General features: G+C 35.4%; 1 protein-coding gene across 4 annotated transcripts in view; it reads right to left on the reverse strand.

The window, feature by feature from the left end:
- EPHA6 (EPH receptor A6) overlaps positions 1 to 19,926 on the reverse strand; it is a gene marked incomplete at its 5' end in the record, with an annotated part of 845,284 nt that overhangs the window by 189,711 nt on the left and 635,647 nt on the right. For all 4 annotated transcript variants that reach the window (XM_082625310.1, XM_082625308.1, XM_082625309.1 and 1 more), the window contains one exon: positions 17,437 to 17,622. In XM_082625310.1, coding sequence (XP_082481436.1) covers positions 17,437 to 17,622 — 186 coding nt within the window. The remainder of the gene's footprint in view (positions 1 to 17,436; positions 17,623 to 19,926) is intronic.

Below are 19,926 nucleotides of genomic sequence, written 5' to 3' on the forward strand. Positions count from 1 at the left end.
AAATTACCTTTTTATTGAGGTATAGTTAATTAACCATATTACATTAGTTTCAGGTGTACAACATAGTAATTAAAATTTTTATAGATTATACTCCATTTATAGTTACTATTAAATATTGGCTATATTCTCTGTGCTGTATAATATATCCTTGTAGTTTATTTTAAACATAGTAGTTGGTACCTCTTAATCCCCTATCCCTATCTTGACTTTCCACTCTTGCCTTTCCCCATTGTAACCACTAGTTTGTTTTCTGTATCTGTGAGTCTGTTTCTTTTCTGTTATATTCACTAGTTTGTTTTATTTTTTAGATTCCACATATAAGTGATAACATACAGCATTTGTCTTTCTCTGTCTGACTTAATTCACTAAGCATAATACCCTCCAGGTCCATCCATGTTGTTGCAAATGGCAACATCTCATTCTTTTTTTATAACTGAGTAGTATTCCACTATATAAATACAACACATCTTCTTTATCCATTCATCTGTTGATGGACACTTAGGTTGATTTCTCATCTTGGTTATTGTAAATAATGCTGCTATGAACATTGGGTTGCATGTATCTTTTCAAATTAGTGTTTTTCTTTTCTTTGTATACATACCCAGGAGTGGAATTGCTACATCATATGGTAGTTTTATTTTTAGTTTTTAAAGGAACCTCCATACTGTTTTTCACAGTGGCTGCACCAATTTACATTCCCACCAACAGTACACAAGGGTTCCCTTTTCTCCACATTCTTGCCAACATTTGTTATTTGTATTATTATTAATTTTTTTTGGTGATAGCCATTCTGACAATTACGAGGTGATATCTCATTGTGGTTTTGATTTGCATTTCTCTGATGATTAACAATGTTGAGCATCTTTTCACGTGCCTGTTGACTATCTGAATGTCTTCCATGTCTATTCAGGTCTTCTGTTTATTGTTTAATTGGTTTGTTTTTTTGATACTGAGTTGTATGAGATGTTTATATATTTTGGATATTAACCCCTTATTGGTTATATCATTTGCAAATGGTTTCTCTCATTAAGTAGGTGGTCTTTTTGTTTTGCTGATGGTTTCCCTTGCTGTACAAAAGCTTTTAAATTTAATTAGGTCCCATTTGTTTATTTTTACTTTTGTTTCCTTTGCCTTAGGAGACAGATCCAAAAAATATTGCAATGATTTATGTCAAAGAGTGTTCTTTTTTTTCGAGTTTTATGGTTTCAGGTCTTACCTTACCTCAGGTTTTTAATACATTCTGAGTCTATTTTTGTATATGGTGTGAGAAGTTCTAATTTCATTCTTTTACATGTAGCTATCCAGTTTTCCCAGCACCACTTATTGAAGAGACTGTCTTTTCTCCATTGTATATTTTGCCTCCTTTGTTGTAGATCAATTGATCATAAGTGTGTTGGTTTATTTCTGAGCTCTCAATTCTGTTCTATTGATCTATGTGTCTGTTTTTGTGCCAGTACAATACTGTTTTGATTACTATAGCTTTGTAGTATAATCTGAAGTGAGAAGTATGATACTTCCAGTTCTGTTCTTCTTTCTCTAGATTGTTTTGGCTATTTGGGGTCTTCTGTGTTTCCATACAAATTTTAAAATTATTTGTTCTAGAGACTGGATTAAATCTAAAGATTTCCTTGCGTAGTGTGGGTATTTTAGCAATATTAATTCTTGTAATCCAAGAACACAGTATATCTTTCCATCTGTGTCGACTTCAATTTCTTTCATCAGAGTCTTATAGTTTTGTGAGTACATGTGTTTTACCTCCTTAGGTAGGTTTATTACTAGGCATTTTATTCTTTTTAATGTGATTGTAAATGGGATTGTTTCCTTAATTTATCTTTTTTTTTTTTTTTTTTTTCGGTACATGGGCCTCTCACTGTTGTGGCCTCTCCTGTTGTGGAGCACAGGCTCCAGACGCGCAGGCTCAGCAGTCATGGCTCACGGGCCCAGCCGCTCTGTGGCATGTGGGATTTTCCCGGACCGGGAAACGAACCCGTGTCCCCTGCATCAGCAGGCGGACTCTCAACCACTGCGCTACCAGGGAAGCCCTAATTTATCTTTTTGGTAGTTCATTATTAGTGTATAAAAGTGCAACAGATTTCTGTATATTAATTTTGTATCCTGCAACTTTATTGAATTAATTGATGAGCTCCAGTAGATTTTTTGTGGCCTCTTTAGGATTTTCTATGCATAGTATCACATCATCTGCAAACAGTGACAGTTTTACTTCTTCCTTCCCAATTTGGTTTCCATTCATTTCTTTTACTTGTCTGATTATTGTGGCTAGGACTTCTAATACTATGTTGAATAAAATGTCAAGAATGGGCGTCCTTGTCTTGTTCCTGATCTTAGAGGAAATGCTTTCAGCTTTTCACCTTTGTGTATGATGTTAGCTGTGGGTTTATCATATATGACCTTTATTGTGTTAGGTATGTTCCCTCTATACCCATTTCCTGGAAAGTTTTTATCATAAATGGATGTTGAATTTTTTCAAAAGCTTTTTCTGCATCTATTGAGATGATCATATGGTTTTTATTCTTCAGGTTGTTAATGTGGTATATCACAAAGATTGATCTGCAGATATTGAAAAATCCTTACATCCCTGGGTTGAATCCCACTTGATCATGGTCCTTTTGGTTTATTGTTGGATTTGGTTTGCAAATACTTTGTTGAGGATTTTTGCATGTATTTTCATCAGTGATATTAGCCTGTAATTTTCTTTTTTTGTGATATCTTTTGTCTGGTTTGGGTATCAGGGTGCTGGCCTCATAGAATGAGTTTGGAAGCATTCTTTTCCCTGAAAATTTTGGGATTTTGGAATAGTTTGAGAAAGATTGGTGTTAACTCATCTCTAAATATCTGTTAGAATTCACCTGTGAAGCCATCTGGTCCTAGACTTATGTTTGTTGGGAGTTTTTTGGGTTTTTTTTTTTTTATTATTGATTCAATTTCACTACTGGCAGTTGGTCTGTTTATATTTTCTATTTCTTCTTGGTTCAGTCTTGGGAGAGTAGTGGGGCTGGGCCATGAGGCAGCTTGTTATGGGACACTGGGGGGCCTGGGGCTAGTACTGGCCCACTGGTGGGAAAAGTGGAATCCTAGGGTCTGGCTACAGGGCCCAGGGATCCCAGAGTGGCTGTTGGACTGCTGGTGGGTGGGACCTGTTCTTGACACAGCTAGCTTTGGGGTTTGGGGTGTCCCAAGGCTCATGTTGGCCTGCTGATGGGTGGAATCGGTCTTGTAATGGCAGGCTGCAGGGCTACAGTTGTCCTGGGGCTGGTGTCTGCCAGCTGGCAGGTGGACCTGTATCCCAGGGTCTCTGACTTCAGGGCCCTGGGGGTCCTGGGCCTAGCATCTGTACAGTGGTGTGTGGTGCCAGGTCCTGAGCCCTCTGGTGGGCAGGACCATGTCCCATGGGAGACTTTCTAAGATCAGCAGGTGGATCTAACCCAGGCTCTTTTCAAATTACTGCGTCTGCCCTGGGTCCTGGAGCATGTGACATTTTGTGTGCTCCCTTTAAGAGTGGAGCCTCTATTTCCACAGCTCTCTGAATCTCCTGAAAGTAAACCCCACTGGCCTTCAAAGCCTTCACAGCCAAGTGTTCTGGGGGATCCTCTTTCTGGAGCAGGTCCCCCAGGCAAGGGAGCCTGATGTTGGGCTCAGATATCGTGTTCCTTGGGGAGAACCTCTGCAGTTGTAATTATTCTCCCGTTTGCGGGATGCTATATTTAGTGTTATGTTTGCATTCCTTTCTTTTTGTGTGTATCTATTATAGGTTTTTGGTTTGTAGTTACCTTGAGGTTCATATATAACAACTTATATACATATGTGATTATTTTAAGTGACGATCTCTTAAGGTTGAATGCATTCTGACCACCCTATATTTTTACACCCTCCTCTATGTTTAATGTTTTTGACATCATGTTCTACATCTTTCTGTTTTGTGTATCATTTATTGTCTATTGTGGATAGACACTGTTTTCCCATTTTTGTCTTTTAACCTTTCTACTGGCTTTATAAGTGGATGATCTGCTGTATATTTTCCTTTACCAATGAGTTTTTTCCTTTTGTAATTTTCATATTTCTTGCTGTGGTCTTCTCTTTTCCATTTAGAGAAGTCACTTTAACATTTCTTGTAAAGCTGGTTTAGTGGTGCTAAACACTTTTAGCTTTTGCTTTTCTGTAAAACTCTTTATCTCTCCTTCAAATCTGAACAACAGCCTGGCCAGGCAGAATCTTCTTGGTTGTAGGTTTTTGCTTTCATCACTTTAATACATCGTGCCACTCCCTGCTTACCTGCAAAGTTTCTGCTGGTAAGTCAGTTGATAATCTCATGGGACTTCCCTTGTAAGTAACTAATATCTGTTCTCTTGCTGCTTTTAAGATTCTCTCTTTATATTTAATTTTTTCCATTTTAATGATAATGTGTCTTGGTGTGGACCTCTTTAGATTCATCTTGTTTGAGCCTCTTTGTGCTTCCTGGACTTGGATGTCTGTTTCCTTCCCCAGGTTAGGGATGTTTTCAGCTATTATTTCTTCAAATAATTTCTTTGCTCCTTTCTCTCTTTCTTCTCCTTCTGGGACCCCTATAATGTGGATGTTAGTATGCTTGAAGTTGTCTCAGGGGCCTCTTAAACTATCCTTGCTTAAAATTTTTTTTTCCCTGTTCAGCTTGGGTGATTTCCACTAATCAGTCTTCCACATTGCTGATCCATCTTTCTGTATCATTTAAACTACTGTTTATTTCTTCTAGAATATTTTAAAATTTCAGTTATTTTATTCTTTAGCTTTGTTTGGTTCTTCTTTATATTTTATAACTCTTTGTTGAAATTCTCACTGTGTACTCCTGAAATCAGTGAGCATCTTAATGATCATTACTTTGAAGTCTTTATTGGGTAGGTTGAAGGGATTAAAATTTGACTTAAAAAGGGATTTGCTCCATCCACACCAGCTTCTCTACCAATGATTTTTTCTTTCTGCTTTCCTAGTCAGTTCTCAATCTCTTAATTAGTAAGAAGAGTAGGTTCCTGTAATTAGACTGAAGGGTGGGCCTCCTTAGCAATTAAGAATTTCCCTTGTAGCTAAAATCTGGGAAATATATCAGAGAACTGGTAGCATTATTTTAGTTTTAGCAACTGTTTCATTTGGCCCATATTATTAAAAACAGTAATTTTAAGCTTTACAAGTTGTATGATTAAAACTTTCATTATTTGATAAATGTAGTCTTCCAGGTTTTTTTACTTGGAGGTACTTGGTGTGAAATACTGAGTCTGTTATCCATCACCTAGAAACACTGTTTCTATGACCTAGAAACAGTGTTTCACTGAGGCAGAAAAATTTGGAATGTTAGAGTTGACATAAGGGAGGCTTTTGTTTTTGTTTTAGTAAATTTATTTAGCTAACATGTAAGAAATACTTATATTAATTATAAATCCTCTTTTAGGGAAATAACTAGTTTCTCCATTTCTTGGAACAAACTAAGAAATCCTGCTAAGGCTCACCCTTGCATCTTCCTCTTTTTAAGACACCCTTCCTTCTGCTTGAGTTTCTCCAGCAGCCTTATACTTCCTATCCAGACCTGTGTTCCCTAGGCAATATCCTGGAATTTCTTGCAATGAGATATTATCTATATTAAAGAAATCATTAAATCACAGAAACTCCAGCTAATGGAAGGCATTTTTGTATACTTTCATTCCAGTGTAATGGAATACTTCAGTGATTAGGTATATGAAATAGAGACAAAGTCACAGAGGTGCCATAGCTTTCTGTATTTATGGATTGCTGTACCAACTACAATAGCATGTCCCATATAATATATGGCTTTGCCAAAATGAAAACTGAGATTATTTCAAGAGAATCATGCCATTAATGTTTAGGGGAAAGGTCAATGCATTACTTTCAGGCCCAAGAATCCTGAAATAGCCATTGCATCTGAATGAAAAGGAGAAAAAAAAATCACTGATGTCTTTGGCTGACATTTGTGAGGAGTGGGAAATGAATAAATTCACTCACAGTGATTGATGTAACCTAATAAAAATGTCAATAAATTCACATCATTCTGTTGCTGTATCTCAATCATGAGTGTCTAAGTTGTGCCTACTTTTACTTCTCAGGCTGAGGAAACACATTACCATATTTCTTCACCCATTCCGAAGTTGAGATTGAGTGTTATAACATATAAGATATAGACTAGGTAATGTGGTCCTACTCTGAAGTTGATTCTGGTACAGTAGAAAAAGACATGTTCCTAAAAAATTATAATGTAACATATATAGTTAAAATTTCATAGGAGAAAAACAGCTAAAATATGATTGCTGTTCAGAGGAAGGAGAAATTACAAAAGTACAGAGAAGCACAATTATGAGAAAAGCTGCCAATTTCATATAAATGTAACTGACATTAGAGAGTGTTCAAATTTAAAATTGGGCTTGAAGTCCTTGAAAAATTAAGTTCCTTCTTTCCTTTACTTTCTTCCCTCTTTCTTTTTATTCTACCCCTATCCTTTCCTTCCTTTTCCTTCTTTCTTACAATTTTCCTTCATTCATATGAACTTAGTGTTTACTATATGCTCAGCACCATGCTAGGCACCACAATAAATAAAATAAAGACTATCCTCAAGATATCATGGCCTCCCCAAATCCCCATTCCAATATAACACAGGATTCCCCCCTCTATCCAAAAGCAAGTAATATAAAATATGCATCGGGGGGTATGTATTGGAGATTTGGGAGGAGGGAGCTTGAGGGGCGAGTAAGATGAAGCTAGAATAGAAAGTTAAGATTAAATGGAGAGAGACTTCCCTGGTGGCGCAGTGGTTGAGAATCCGCCTGCCAGTACAGGGGACGTGGGTTCGAGCTCTGGTCCAGGAAGATCCCGCATGCTGCAGAACAACTAAGCCTGTGTGCCACAACTACTGAGTCTGTGCTCTAGAGCCCGCGTGCCACAACTACTGAAGCCTGTGTGCCTACAGCCCGTGCTCCACAACAAGAGAAGCCACTGCAATGAGAAACTTGCACGCCGCAACAAAGAGTAGCCCCCGCTTGCAGCAACTAGAGAAAGCCCGCGCACGGCAACAAAGGCCCAATGCAGCCAAAAATAAGTAAATAAATTTATTAAAAAAAAAAAGATTAAATAGAGAATATGGGGTGGCCAGTACACTGAGTTTAACCCTTAATTAACAGGAAATTAAGGGTCATCAGAAACCAAATGAATGGCAGGATAGTTTTTCCCTACTAATGGGCAGTGGCTGGGCTGCTGGAGCCTCTACAAGGGCTGTGGGCAGGAAATGTGAAGGTAAGAGGGAGCCCTAACAGGTGTAAAAGACAGTGCAGATCCTGTATTGCTCTCCCAGAAAAAACTCATGGCCATTGCAAAAGGGTGCAGAGGTCCTAATATTATAGGGTAAGAGTTAAGAAACAGTAGACTTTTGGGTCATACATATAAATGATAATTATAGCACAACATGTTAAGTGCAATGTAGATATCTATGAGTACAAAGATTAAGAAAAGATGTTTCATATAAGCTGAGTCATCCCTCATAAGTAGAGTTTGCTGGTTGAGTTAAGGGCGATGGGGCTGTGGGAAAGAGAGGAATTTCCAAGAAGAGGGCCAAGTATGATCAAATATGATCAGTTATTGATTCACTGAACTATTTATTTGAATATTTCATTTGAAATATGAATCATATAGTGATTTACTGTTAATAGAATATAAACTGAGGTAGAGAAGCCAGGAAATAAGGCTAAAAATATGCTGTGAGTGGAGTACAATCTTTAGAACCTATATACAGTGGCATGAATTTTGTCCTGTGGGTGAAGGAAAGCCATTGAAGGATTCTAAGCAAGGAAAGAAAGTTAAAAATGAGGAAAAACAGGCTTGTACCTTAAAAAAAAAAACAAAAAAAAACGAATTCAACAAATGGTGGCGAAATTTTCCATATGCAAAGAAAGACAGAAAAAAAAAAGAACCTTGGCCCATTCTTCACAGTTTATGCAAAAATTAATTCAAAAGGGATCATAGACCTATACGTAAAACTTCTAGAGGTGAGTAGAAGAGAAAGTCTTTGTGACTTTGGACTAGGTAAAGAGTTTCTTGATACCACACAGAGAAGCACAATCCATAAAGAAAAAAGTAAAAAAAATTAGACTTTATCAAAATTAAAAACACTTACTCTGCTAAAGACACTCTTCATGGAACAGAAAAACAAGTTACAAACTGGAAAAATATCTACAAATCACATTTCTGACAAAGAACTGTATCTAGAAAATATTAAAAAAAACTTTTAGAACTCAACATTTAGAAAAAACAACCCAATGAAAGAAAATGGGTAAAAATCTGAAGACACACTTCACCAAAAAAGATATAAGGATAGTGAGTACACATATGGAAAGATGATCAAAATCAATAGTCATAGGAAATGCAAATTAAAATGACAGTAAAATACCAATATAGACTCACTAAAATGGCTAATTAAAAAAAATGACAGTATCAAGCATTGCTGATGATGCAGAGTAACTGAAACTCTCATTAATTACTAGTGGAAATGTAAAATGGAACATCCAGTTTGGAAAACAGTTTGGCAGTTTCTTAGAAAATTAAACATATATTTACCATTGGATCTAGTCATTCCACACCTAGGTATTTCTCCAAGATAAATAGAAATATGTGTTTACGCAGAGACTTACACATGAATGTTCATATCAGTTTTATAAATCATCATCCAAACTGGAAACAACCCAGATGTCCTTCAACCGCTGATTGCAGAACCAAACTGATGGTACATAATACAGAGGAGTACTGCTCAGCAACAACAAAGAGGCATGAATCTCAAGTGCATTCTGCTAAGAGAAAGAAGCCAGGTCTGAAAGGCTACTTATTGTGTAATTCCATTTACAGAACATTCTGAAACACAGTTCTTCCTTAAAGAAATGTTCTGATTAATAAATATAGAAGGAAAGAGAAAAATAGAAAAATCACCATTAAAATATGACAGTAGTAATTGTTGCAGGCAAGATCTGCTATGGATGATAAAATTAATGGGAAAAAGTCTGAGGAAAAACAAGATATTTGCATAGTCTAATCTCCTCCCAAATATACATTAACTACAAGAGGGGAAAAGTAATTTTTCAGTAACTTTCTATGAGACACCACCTTAACCAAGTGATCCCTGTTAACATACCCAGGGATAATGCACGTGGACATCATGTACCCTCGGATATAATGCATAAAGAGGGTATGCAAATTTTGTGATGTTCCTGCCAAAAACGCATAACCACAAATTGAATCATGAAAAAACAACGGACACACCCAAACTAATGGACAGTTTACAAATCACTGACTAGTAGTTTTGAAAACTGTCAAGGTCATGAAAGACAAGGGAAGACTGAAGAATTGCACAGATTAAACACAGACTGGACTAAGGAGATGCGATAAGTAATGCAATGTGGGATCCTGGATGAGTCCTAGAAGAGAGAAAGGACACTAGTGGAAAAGCTGATAAAATCTGAATAAAAGTCTGTAGTTAAGTAAATAGTACTGTACAGATGTCTGTTTCTTGGCATTGATAATAGTCCTATGCTTATGTAAAATACATCAGGGGAAACAGTGAGAGTTATATTGGAACAATATTATTTGAATAACTTTTTCTGTAAGTCTGAAATTATATCAAGGTGAAAATTTAAGGAAAGTTATAGTAATATATTCTCACAACAACAAAACAAGCATTAAGATGTTCATCAAGGGATTAAGCAAGGACACTGCTAGATTTCCATTCATTACTTTGAGATAATGCTTTAAATCAGAAATCACATATACAAGGGGCCAATAATCATTTTCAGTAGCCCATAATCATTTTCAGTGATTAAGATTCCTCCTGGTCTTTATTCACTCCTATCAATATATAAGACCATCAGGAACTTGGTGAAAAAGTTCCTAAGTAATGACTGGTTACTTTACCTTGCAGCCTGGAAGGATGGTACTCATTCTCCTGAGTTTATGGATGCAAATTAATATCTATAACATGGATTTATCTATAGCCCTTCTCAAATTTGGAGCCATCAAACTCTTTACCAGAACAAATTGCATCATTCTTTCCAAATGAGTTGGAAAGAATTTTCACTTTTGAAATGAGTAAGATTTCACCCTCTAGATGGCTCTATTCAATTTTATTTAGATGTATTAAAAGGCAATATTATGTATGCATAAAGTTGTTTTTATATTCTCTTTTCTCTCCTAGTTCTTACAGTGTTATCTTCAGACTGAACAACCTGTTACTAGAGTTTTTAAACTGATACTTCTTATTATAGTCTACCCAATAATTAGCAGGCTGGCTTAGAAAAGAGAGAGAACCACAGGAAGGAGACAGTAAGTTAGAAGTAGATCTAGGGAGATGATTAGAGTGAATGACCTTGAGAAAACTCAGATACTTAAACACTGAAGAGACAAGAATAAATTCCTTCTGAATACAGGGGAAGTTTATTCTCTCTTGTAAAGAGAGAAGTACACTCTGGCAGAAAGAAAATAAGCTGGTGATCCTGATTAGCCCCAGTGCTGCTTGAACAATGTGATACACAGGGCGACCAGACTATGTCGTCTTGTTACTGTTTCTCAGAGTCACACTTGCTTCATTTTCTATTTATCCATATGTATACATTATAATTTCAAGTGGCAAATACTTTGCAGTAGATCTCCTGAGACTCCGTTAGACTCCAGAAACTGCATAAGAATAATTCATCACTAATTTCCGTAAACAGTAAATAGTAAATATTAAAGATGGTAGGAGAAGAGAGAAAATCTCTATTTCTTCTCTTTTTGTTGCCTCTCATCTTCCCTTTTCCCTCGGGTTGCATCTCTTCCTACTTTCATGCTATCAACTCTTTTCCTCATTTATCAACAGTGCTCTTTGGGGCAGCAGCTTCTGTCCTGATCTCCAGGTTCTCTTGTGTTCTTAGTAATACCCACAATCTTTCTAACCTTTCCTAATCAGTTTTTTTTCCACACTTTTCTCAAGAGCCAATTCAAATATTCACCAACACCTCAGGCCCTCTACCTATCACCTCAGCAAATGATCTAGCCTTGTACATGACTGAAAAAAGGAAGGCGGGTAACTCCAAAGGCAGCTGGGTCTTCTAGCTACCAACAATCTTTGCATACCATAGTTATCTATGTACCCATTTAGGGTCAGTTTGGTACATTTTCTTCCAGTGCCTCAGGGATTTAGAAAAGAAAGAATATATGGGAAAAATGAGAATAAGTTTTGAGATGATTTTGTCATTTAGTATGAAAGCAATCTAGGATTCAAGAAGGATGGTGGAGAATGAAACCAGAGAAAGAAGACCCAGGGACCTGACCCAGGAGGGCAGGCGTTTTGACTTTCTTATCCATTGCCAAATACCTAATGCTTAGAAAAGTGCTGGTGCATAATAGTTAGGCACATAATAAATATTACTTAAATGAATGAATGATTTAAAGAATGCTAAGCATTTGGAATCTAAGTAAGAAATGAACAGAATCTAATTTGCATTTTTTAAGCTATCAGTCTGACTGCAGTGCACACATGCCTCACTCACTCTAAAGTCCACTGAAATCTTGGCCTTGATTCTCACAGTGGGCTGTGTCCTCCTAGTTTCTCCATCCAATAGATGCTTCTCAATCCTTATTTTATTTGGCTTCCCAGCTCATTTTGTGCTAATGACCCATCTTTCATTCTTAGAGATCTGTCTTCCTTCTTCCAGGTTGTTCTGTCTGTCTCTTTCATAAGCTTTTCTTTTTAAGTCAGCCTGTTAGGGCTAGTTCTCCTCAACCTTCTGGGTAATTTCATCCTCCCGATGGCTTCAACTACTGATCCACCCATCATTTGCACCTGCACACCAGAATTCCACCGAGGCTTCCTGGAAGTCTTTAAATGTCCAAGACACTTCTAACTTATCACGTCCAAATCAGAATTCATTGTTAACCCTCCAAATCTATTATTTCTCCATAATTTCCTTTCTGTCTCCCTGCTTATATAAACCAGAAGCTTGGAAGTCATCCAAAACCATCCCCATTCCCTCATTCCTCATATATAATCAGTCACTCAAGTCTCCTAATTTAACCTTGGAAACAGCTCTTGAATCTAATTCTTCTCTTTATCTTTCTCATCATTTTTCACTTGGATTACTATACTAGCCTCCTTACTGTTTTACCTGCCTCTAGTTTTTTCTTTCAATATATAATTCACACTATTATTACTTAGCTCTAGCTATTTTCGATGCTCCCCCAACACGCCACATTCTTTCTTAGCACAAGGGTTTAGAACTTATTGTTTCCTCTGCCTGGAATACTATCCTACCAAACCCTAGCATGGCTTGCTCCTTCACTTCTCTCAGGTTTGTCCTCTTTATCTAAAATTATACTGATATATTTAGATTCCTTTTTGTTTCCTCCAGCAGGTAAAAGCTCTTTTTCACTACTCTATTACCAGCGATTAGAAGAGTTGGCACCCAATAAATATTCTCTGGATAAAATAATGAATAAGTTAACGAATAATTGTATCCAAAATAGCCCATGCCGCACCATATTGGGAAATACTGGCCTACTTGTTTGTTGCTCTCAGTGGACTGGAGCCAACAAATGAGCTTCTCAAGAGCACTGAGACCATTTTTTCTCTATCTCTAGGTTTTAATAAGAGTAGTGTCTGACACCTTGGTGGTGCTCAGTAAATGTTCCAAGGAAAACAAAACAAAGTAAAACAAAATTCTTAACCTATCTTAGCTAGTTGAGTAGCTGAATTTCACAAAAAAAGTCTAATTTCTTTCATTAGAATCAGTTTCACAGAATGTTTTACTCCCTTCAACATATATTCCATATATCCAAACCTTGATTTTGCTTACAGCAAAATTTTACCTATACTTTTCTACTTTACAGACTGCAAGATAAACACTTTATTAAAGGCACTTTTTATTTCTTCCTGATCACTGATACGAACCTGACATTATAATAAAGTTGGAGGTGGGGTGGTAAGTTATTACTGGCACAAACCTTCCTTACCAACATCTCATGACTCTTTCTTTTGGCAAAGGAATGAAATACAAACATGTTAGGGTTAGATGTGACCTTTCTTGTTTTGTAGTACAATCTGAACTTTTCAATCCTTTGTGCAGAGGAAAATATTGAGGCTTAAAGCCATTGAATAACTTGCACAAGACCCTGTGTCGAGTAGCAGAATATACAAGCAGGTGGAGAGGCAGCTATCATATTGGTGGCAACTGTAATCGTCGAAATCTTGGAGAATGTGTTACTTGACAAGTAAAATGCAATTCTGGGACTGGAGAAACAGTTCTTGTGTATTTATTGTCTATTTGACTGGCCCGAATCTACTCTCTGACTTAGAGTACAGGTAGACCCATCAAAACTATTTGGAAGGAACCCTCAATGTTCTGGAATATCTAAAGATGGTTTGTGCAGGCCCAGTACTTTGTGTTATAGATTCTATGCTGTTCTAGAGTCCTTAGCAATGTCCCATGATAAAATAAATTTATGTTTGGGAATTTGTTTGATATCCTGATTGACTTCTATTATTCCTCACTGGATTTATGATTTATTTGAGATGTAGTTAGTATACCTATATTTAGTTGTTACCTAAGCTGGGAGATAGGCACTTCATTCTTTCTCCTTTTGGTTCTTCCATATCATCATGAATTCAAACTGTAGGGCCCCATCTTCTAGAGTGTGGTTACTGCATTGTGTTTCTTTATCATTTAACCACAATTCTTATCTTTTTATAGAAGGTAGCACTTTCTCTTTTGGATATGTAGTTAATGACACTGGTGTATACATCACCTGTTACAAACTGCTACTATCCATGGTACTAATAGCCACAAGTCTGTTCTCTAACTGATGGCTTCTATTTGCTTCTTGGAGAAAATGTATGTGCTAAGCAAATGGTTTAGCTGGATTAATCTCTTTCTATATCAGTTGCTTCTTAATAGGTTAATGAAATTGTGATGTGTGTCAAACAAATAGGTTCAACTTTTATCTGACACACTTTCTATATAATACAGCTTTTAATCATTTAACTTTGAAGTTTATAATAAAAGTAGTTATATGCACAAGTATGAAAGAGCAAAAGTGTTTCCAAGAACTTTATAATATGTATCTCTCGGCAATAAAACCTACAGGTAAGATAAAAATTATGCATATTAAGAATTTATAAAAGGATCTGATGAAGATTTTGATCTATAATTTTGCATTACTTGCAACTGAGAGTCAGTGTATTTATTTCTCAGAACCCCAGGATAATCTACTAACATGACCGTATAAAACTATACTGCATCTTTATCTTTGTCAGTATTATCTTTTATGCAATATGGTAGTCCTTAGGGAGCATTAATTGCTAGCTATCTCTTAGCTACTTAAGGGTAATCTTGGAACAATTACCATGTATTTATGGAAATGAGGCATTCATTTATTTATTGCCTTTCTCTTAAAAATCCCATAGCATTTGCAAGAATATAACAGTATAAATACGCCCACTTGTCTTTGGGGGAATTATTCCTTTCTCCATCTCTACCACCCACCTCAGCATCACTACAACACCCTTATGTGGGGCTCATACTTACAAGTTAAAACTACAATGATTATTGCCACTCAAAAGCATATTGTATCTATCCTTTCTCAATTAGCCTTTCTTTTCTTTTCTTATCCTTTCTCCCTTTCTTTTTCTTTTTCATAAAATGGAATAAGGACCTTCACCTAGGAATCATAAAAATTGGGCTACGTAAGGGTCACTGGTCCCAATTTTATACAAGATTGTTAGAGATGTAAAGCAATCACTGTGTTAGTTGTTTGAATGTCTTTGTGAAATAAACTGAGTATTTCAAACTGGCAGACAAGTGCCATAGATTATATTATTAAACCTCTTCAGTTGATTTAGAATAATTCCTACTACTTCTTAGGGCCAAATTATATATAATATTATATAGATAATAAAACACATAGGGATACATGAATAATTCACAGAATGTGATTTATCAAAGGTAGAAAGTAAATATCTGATCTGAATTTATTGTTAGATATTTATTTCCAGATATTTCATGCATAAATACTCATACGAGGACTTCAACAGCATACTTAAATTATTTTAAATGTTTTGCAAAGGTTCATAATCCAACTTTAAAATTATCATTTTCATTCCAGAGAGATATAAAACAGAAGGAATAACTTGAAATGTTCATGCTAAGTTAATGACAAAGAAGTCAGAATATATAAAAGAAATAATTAATATGTTGTTTCCTCTCTCTCTTTTAGATTAGTATTATTGCTAGGTATTGTGGCATATCTGGATCTCTCCAAATTCTACATAAGAGATAGTTTATTCCACTCACCTAAATATTTTCTTTATTTTTAAAAAGTATTGTGTTATTTTATTCAGATTGTCATTTATTTAATGCTATTTAATTCAGCTAAGGCAAAGTGTAAAACTCTGATTTATTCAGCAAAATAAAAAGAAAAGAAACAAAAAATCCCATGGATCTGTCAAACAGACAGACCTCAGTCTGAACATCAGTCATACCACTTACTATGGGTTAGAGGTCCTTATGTGGGTTAATTCACCCGTTTGATATTCAATATCCTTCAGTGAATACTGAAGGTTCAGCAGATATGCATAAGAGTTACCATGAGAATGAAATGGTAAACTATAGTACCAATAATAGCTACCATTTAATGTGGCTTACTATGAGTCACATGCTAAATACATTTATAAAATTAATCCTTACAGCATTCCTATTGGGTAGGACTTATTTTGGCCCCATTTTACAGTGTGGAAGTAAACAATAGAGATGTTAAATCATCTACCTAAAACTTCACAAGACTTCAGTGGCAGGAGTGGAATTCTAACTGGTGTCCATCTGTTTGGTTATCTATTGCTGTGTAATAAACTATCCAAAACGGAGCAGCTTAAAACAACAACCATTTTATTATCTCTCATGATTTTTACGGGTTGATTGGACTGAGCTGGGTGGATACTTTGCTCCACAAAATATCATCTGCAGCTGCAGCCATCTGGCAGTAGAACTAGGGGCTGTAATGTCTGAGGTGGTTCTTTACAAAGCTGGCACTCAGTGCTGACTATCTGCTGGGAGCTCTTGTAGAGCTGTTGTTGACTAGAATGACTCAGTTCTCCTCTTTGCAGTTCTGCGTGTGGCCTCACCATAGGTACTGGCTTTGCTCAACATTGGAGACTAAGTTACATGACAGAGTGTTCCAAGAGGATAAGGTCCAGTGTACAAATATGTAAGATGCTTCCACTTGTATCGCACTTGTTAATGTCCCATAGGCCAAGACTAGTCACATGGACAAGCCCACAATGAATGTGGGAGAGAACAACACAAGGGCATGAATACTGGAAGGTTCTACTAAGGCCACTAAAGTAACAGCCCATGGCAACAGCTGAAATCAAAAGCAAACTTTTGTGTCCTCCAAACTGTCATGGCTATCAGTAATTTTCTGCTCTCCTTGGATAGCATGTTGGCCAATGCATTGTGAGAAGGACTTTGGAGTTTCAGACACAGAGTCAGTTAAACGTTTTTAGTAAGATTTTATACTTTCCTTCTTCCAAATATAACATGAAATTTCAATTTCATCTAAATAGTTTTAAAAGAAATTTCAGTTTTACAAAAGAAAAATGCCTCTCAAAGAGTTAGATTATTTTTATGAGTTTACAATGCCATACTATATTGAGTTTTATATGTTATAACTCATTAGTGAATAAAATAAAGAGAAATATTAAGTTATGCCTTATCATTATTCAAATAAAAGTGAAGATATTGCAATCTATTTCTTAGATGATATGATTAGTTTTGGATTTCTGAGAAACTTTTTTCCCAAAGGAATGGTTTTGATCCCACTATTTCTGTAAAAACTGGATTTTTATTTCAGAAATTGTAATTCTTTTCTTCATTTTATATAAATTAAAATAATACAGTTCTAATGGCATTTATGTAGGTAGGTTCCATAAAGAATTTTTTATTTGAAAGTTTTACTTTAGATAAAGCATTCTATATTTGTATTGTCTATGACATTTATTTACAAACAGAACTATTTTACCTTAATGACCCCAAATATTTTAACTGTTTCTCCTATTCATATTGAAATTTAAGCAGGTTCAGAAGAAGTGAATTGCTTACAGAAATTAGGAAAAAATATATAACCCTTTACCTTGATTTATTATTTCAAGTTAAATTAGCAAATGATTTACAGGTAATAAAAAAACATTTCAAAGCTGTTTGGTGACCAATGCAAACTCTGATAATGTCATAGACTAATATCAAGACTCCAAGGGACGATATCTGAAGATGATATCTGAACTAAGTTATCCCCAAAATGGCTGTGATATTGCTAGTAAGCTTTTTTTTTATTTAAGGAATTGAGACAGATATATAAAAGAAGAAAATCAGTACTTACTTTTTGTGACAACACCTTCTAAGCGAATGATATTTGGGTGGTCAAACTGACCCATGATACTTGCTTCTCTTAAAAAATCTCTTCTTTGCCAATCCATGTGGCCACCTTTCAAAGTTTTGATGGCAACTGGGATCTCTCTTTTCCCTGGTGTTTTCAAACGCCCACTACAGACTTCTCCAAATTCACCTTAAAATATGAACAAAAGTAGTTGTTTAAACAGAATACTTATATTCCAGAAAAATTGAATTGTCACAAAGTACCATCTTTTTGTTTTTTAAGACGATGACTCTCAAATGTGCCATTTTTACACAGAGAACTCTTCCTTAAAAATTAAACTTGTAATGACAATATGCCTGATCAGCATCATTTGTAATGAATAATGAAATGCATTTTCATATGCTGTACCACAGGAACTTCCATTGATAGATGTCCCTGATCTGCTGAGAAATTATGACTAGCAGAATGGGTGATGCTAATGCAATTCTAGAGAAAAGCAATCACTGCATAACATTTCCTGTTCCTGTTCTCAATACTGATATATGGGCCAAATGCCTGCTCTTTTCAGGGAATCCATCAGGCATATGTAGTTGATTTGATTGCACAGGCATATGTCTGGGCTTCACTGCCATTAGAAATCAATGCTAGGGTCAACTGGTATATGAACATATTGAAAAGACCACACTATAATTATAGTTAATTATAATTAACTATAATTACTTATTATAGTTGAGTTCACACAGGTTAAATTACATGTCACATGGTTTGAATACAAATACAGTAAGATTATCTACAGTTCAGCAATGGCTCCAATAGATAGATTAAAAAACAGCCAAATATTTATCATGAATTTACTACATATATATCCAGTGCTAGAGTGCTGTGGATTTCAAAGAAGTATAAGAGTTGGTCTTTGTTCTTTGTAGCTTATAGTCTAGTAGGAGAATTTAGATGAAACATTGAAACACTTAGGAAACCAAGAACCAATCCCTGCAAATGTTGTATTATTTAAGTAAGAACAATGGGAGCTGCAAGACTTCCTGGAGGAGGTGGAACTTTTGCTGGACCTTGAATGATGGGTAACATTCAGATATTCAAGAAAAGTAGCAACATTCCAGACAGGAGTATATGGAGTGAGGGAAGTGAAGACAAAGATTCAACGGTCAGAAACAGTAAAGAGAATGACATGGACGTAGGGCAGTAAGGAGACAAGGTTGACTAGAGGGGTTACTGAGGGAAGGATGGTCAGAGACTTCTCAGTGCAATGCAGTAAATTCAATAAAGCTTGAGATTTCATATTTAATTTTTCTATGGTCAATTTCCTGCATTTACTTAAAAGCATGATGCTTGATCCCCAATTTATTCATCTATAAAGTGAATATAATAATGAAACCTTTTGTAATTCTATAATGTTCCTTCCCCATAAGGATACTGGGAAGATCAAAAGTGATAATGCATATAAAAGTGCTTATAAACTGTAAAGTACTATTTATGTGCTTTAAGTTATATAAATCTTTGGAAAGGTGAAAGAAATAAAAATTAAAGTATCTTCAGTTGGTTTATTAGCTAGCAGTTCTGGCCAGTAGCTCGATGCTATGTAAGTTTAAGTGTAGAGGATCAAATTAAATTTTTGCAGCACCACAGATTATCCATATTTTCTTTGAACCAATTCATTACAGTCAACTAAATGTTGACTATTCATGGATATTAATTATATTTCAGTATAGATGCTAAGATGTTTTTCTAAATGAAAAAAAAAAACTAGAAAGGAAATAAGCCAAAACTTTGCTTCCTAAATTATGTATAAACATGTCCATTAGAAATAAAAAGCAGTCTAGCGAGTTTTATGTATATATATATATATACATATATATATATGTATATATATATATATGGTAAAAAAAATAAACAAACAAGCAAACAAAAAATGCTGACTAGAATGTGGTCCCTAAGTTCAGTGTATGTGATATTGGGGTTTTACAAATCTTACATAATTTGACATCAAAACAAGAATAGTTGTTTTTTCTTTTTACTTAATGATGCTTTCAACTTATTGGAAGTTAAATGTTCTTATGTTCACAGGAGAAAGAAGCCATAGTTTTCCAGTTTTGTTTGTAATAATGTTTTTAATTTTTTAAAGATTTTCTCTTAGACATAAAAAATTGGCAAATTATAGAAATTTTCAACATTCTTCTATTGAGGCTGTGGACCTTGAGAGTAAAGGTATATGTATATGTTTAAATTAATGTCCGATATATCCAGGCCTACTAAGATACTTGAAATTCCTTTTCAGATCACTCTGGCTTGCTTTAATGAATGTCTAGAACAAAACAAATATTTTTTCTTCTTCTTTCTTTTATTTTGCCTTAATAAATCTGTTAGTACATATAAAGATTCAACAATATTTTAAAACCTCTCACCTGCCATGAGCCCAGATTGCAAGTGATTTTCTGTTAACATTTCATAGTAATTCAAATAAACTTTTGAATATAG

Source organism: Mesoplodon mirus (genome assembly GCF_964341445.2).
Source record: "Mesoplodon mirus genome assembly, chromosome: 6".
In the NCBI taxonomy this organism is placed as follows: domain Eukaryota; kingdom Metazoa; phylum Chordata; class Mammalia; order Artiodactyla; family Ziphiidae; genus Mesoplodon; species Mesoplodon mirus.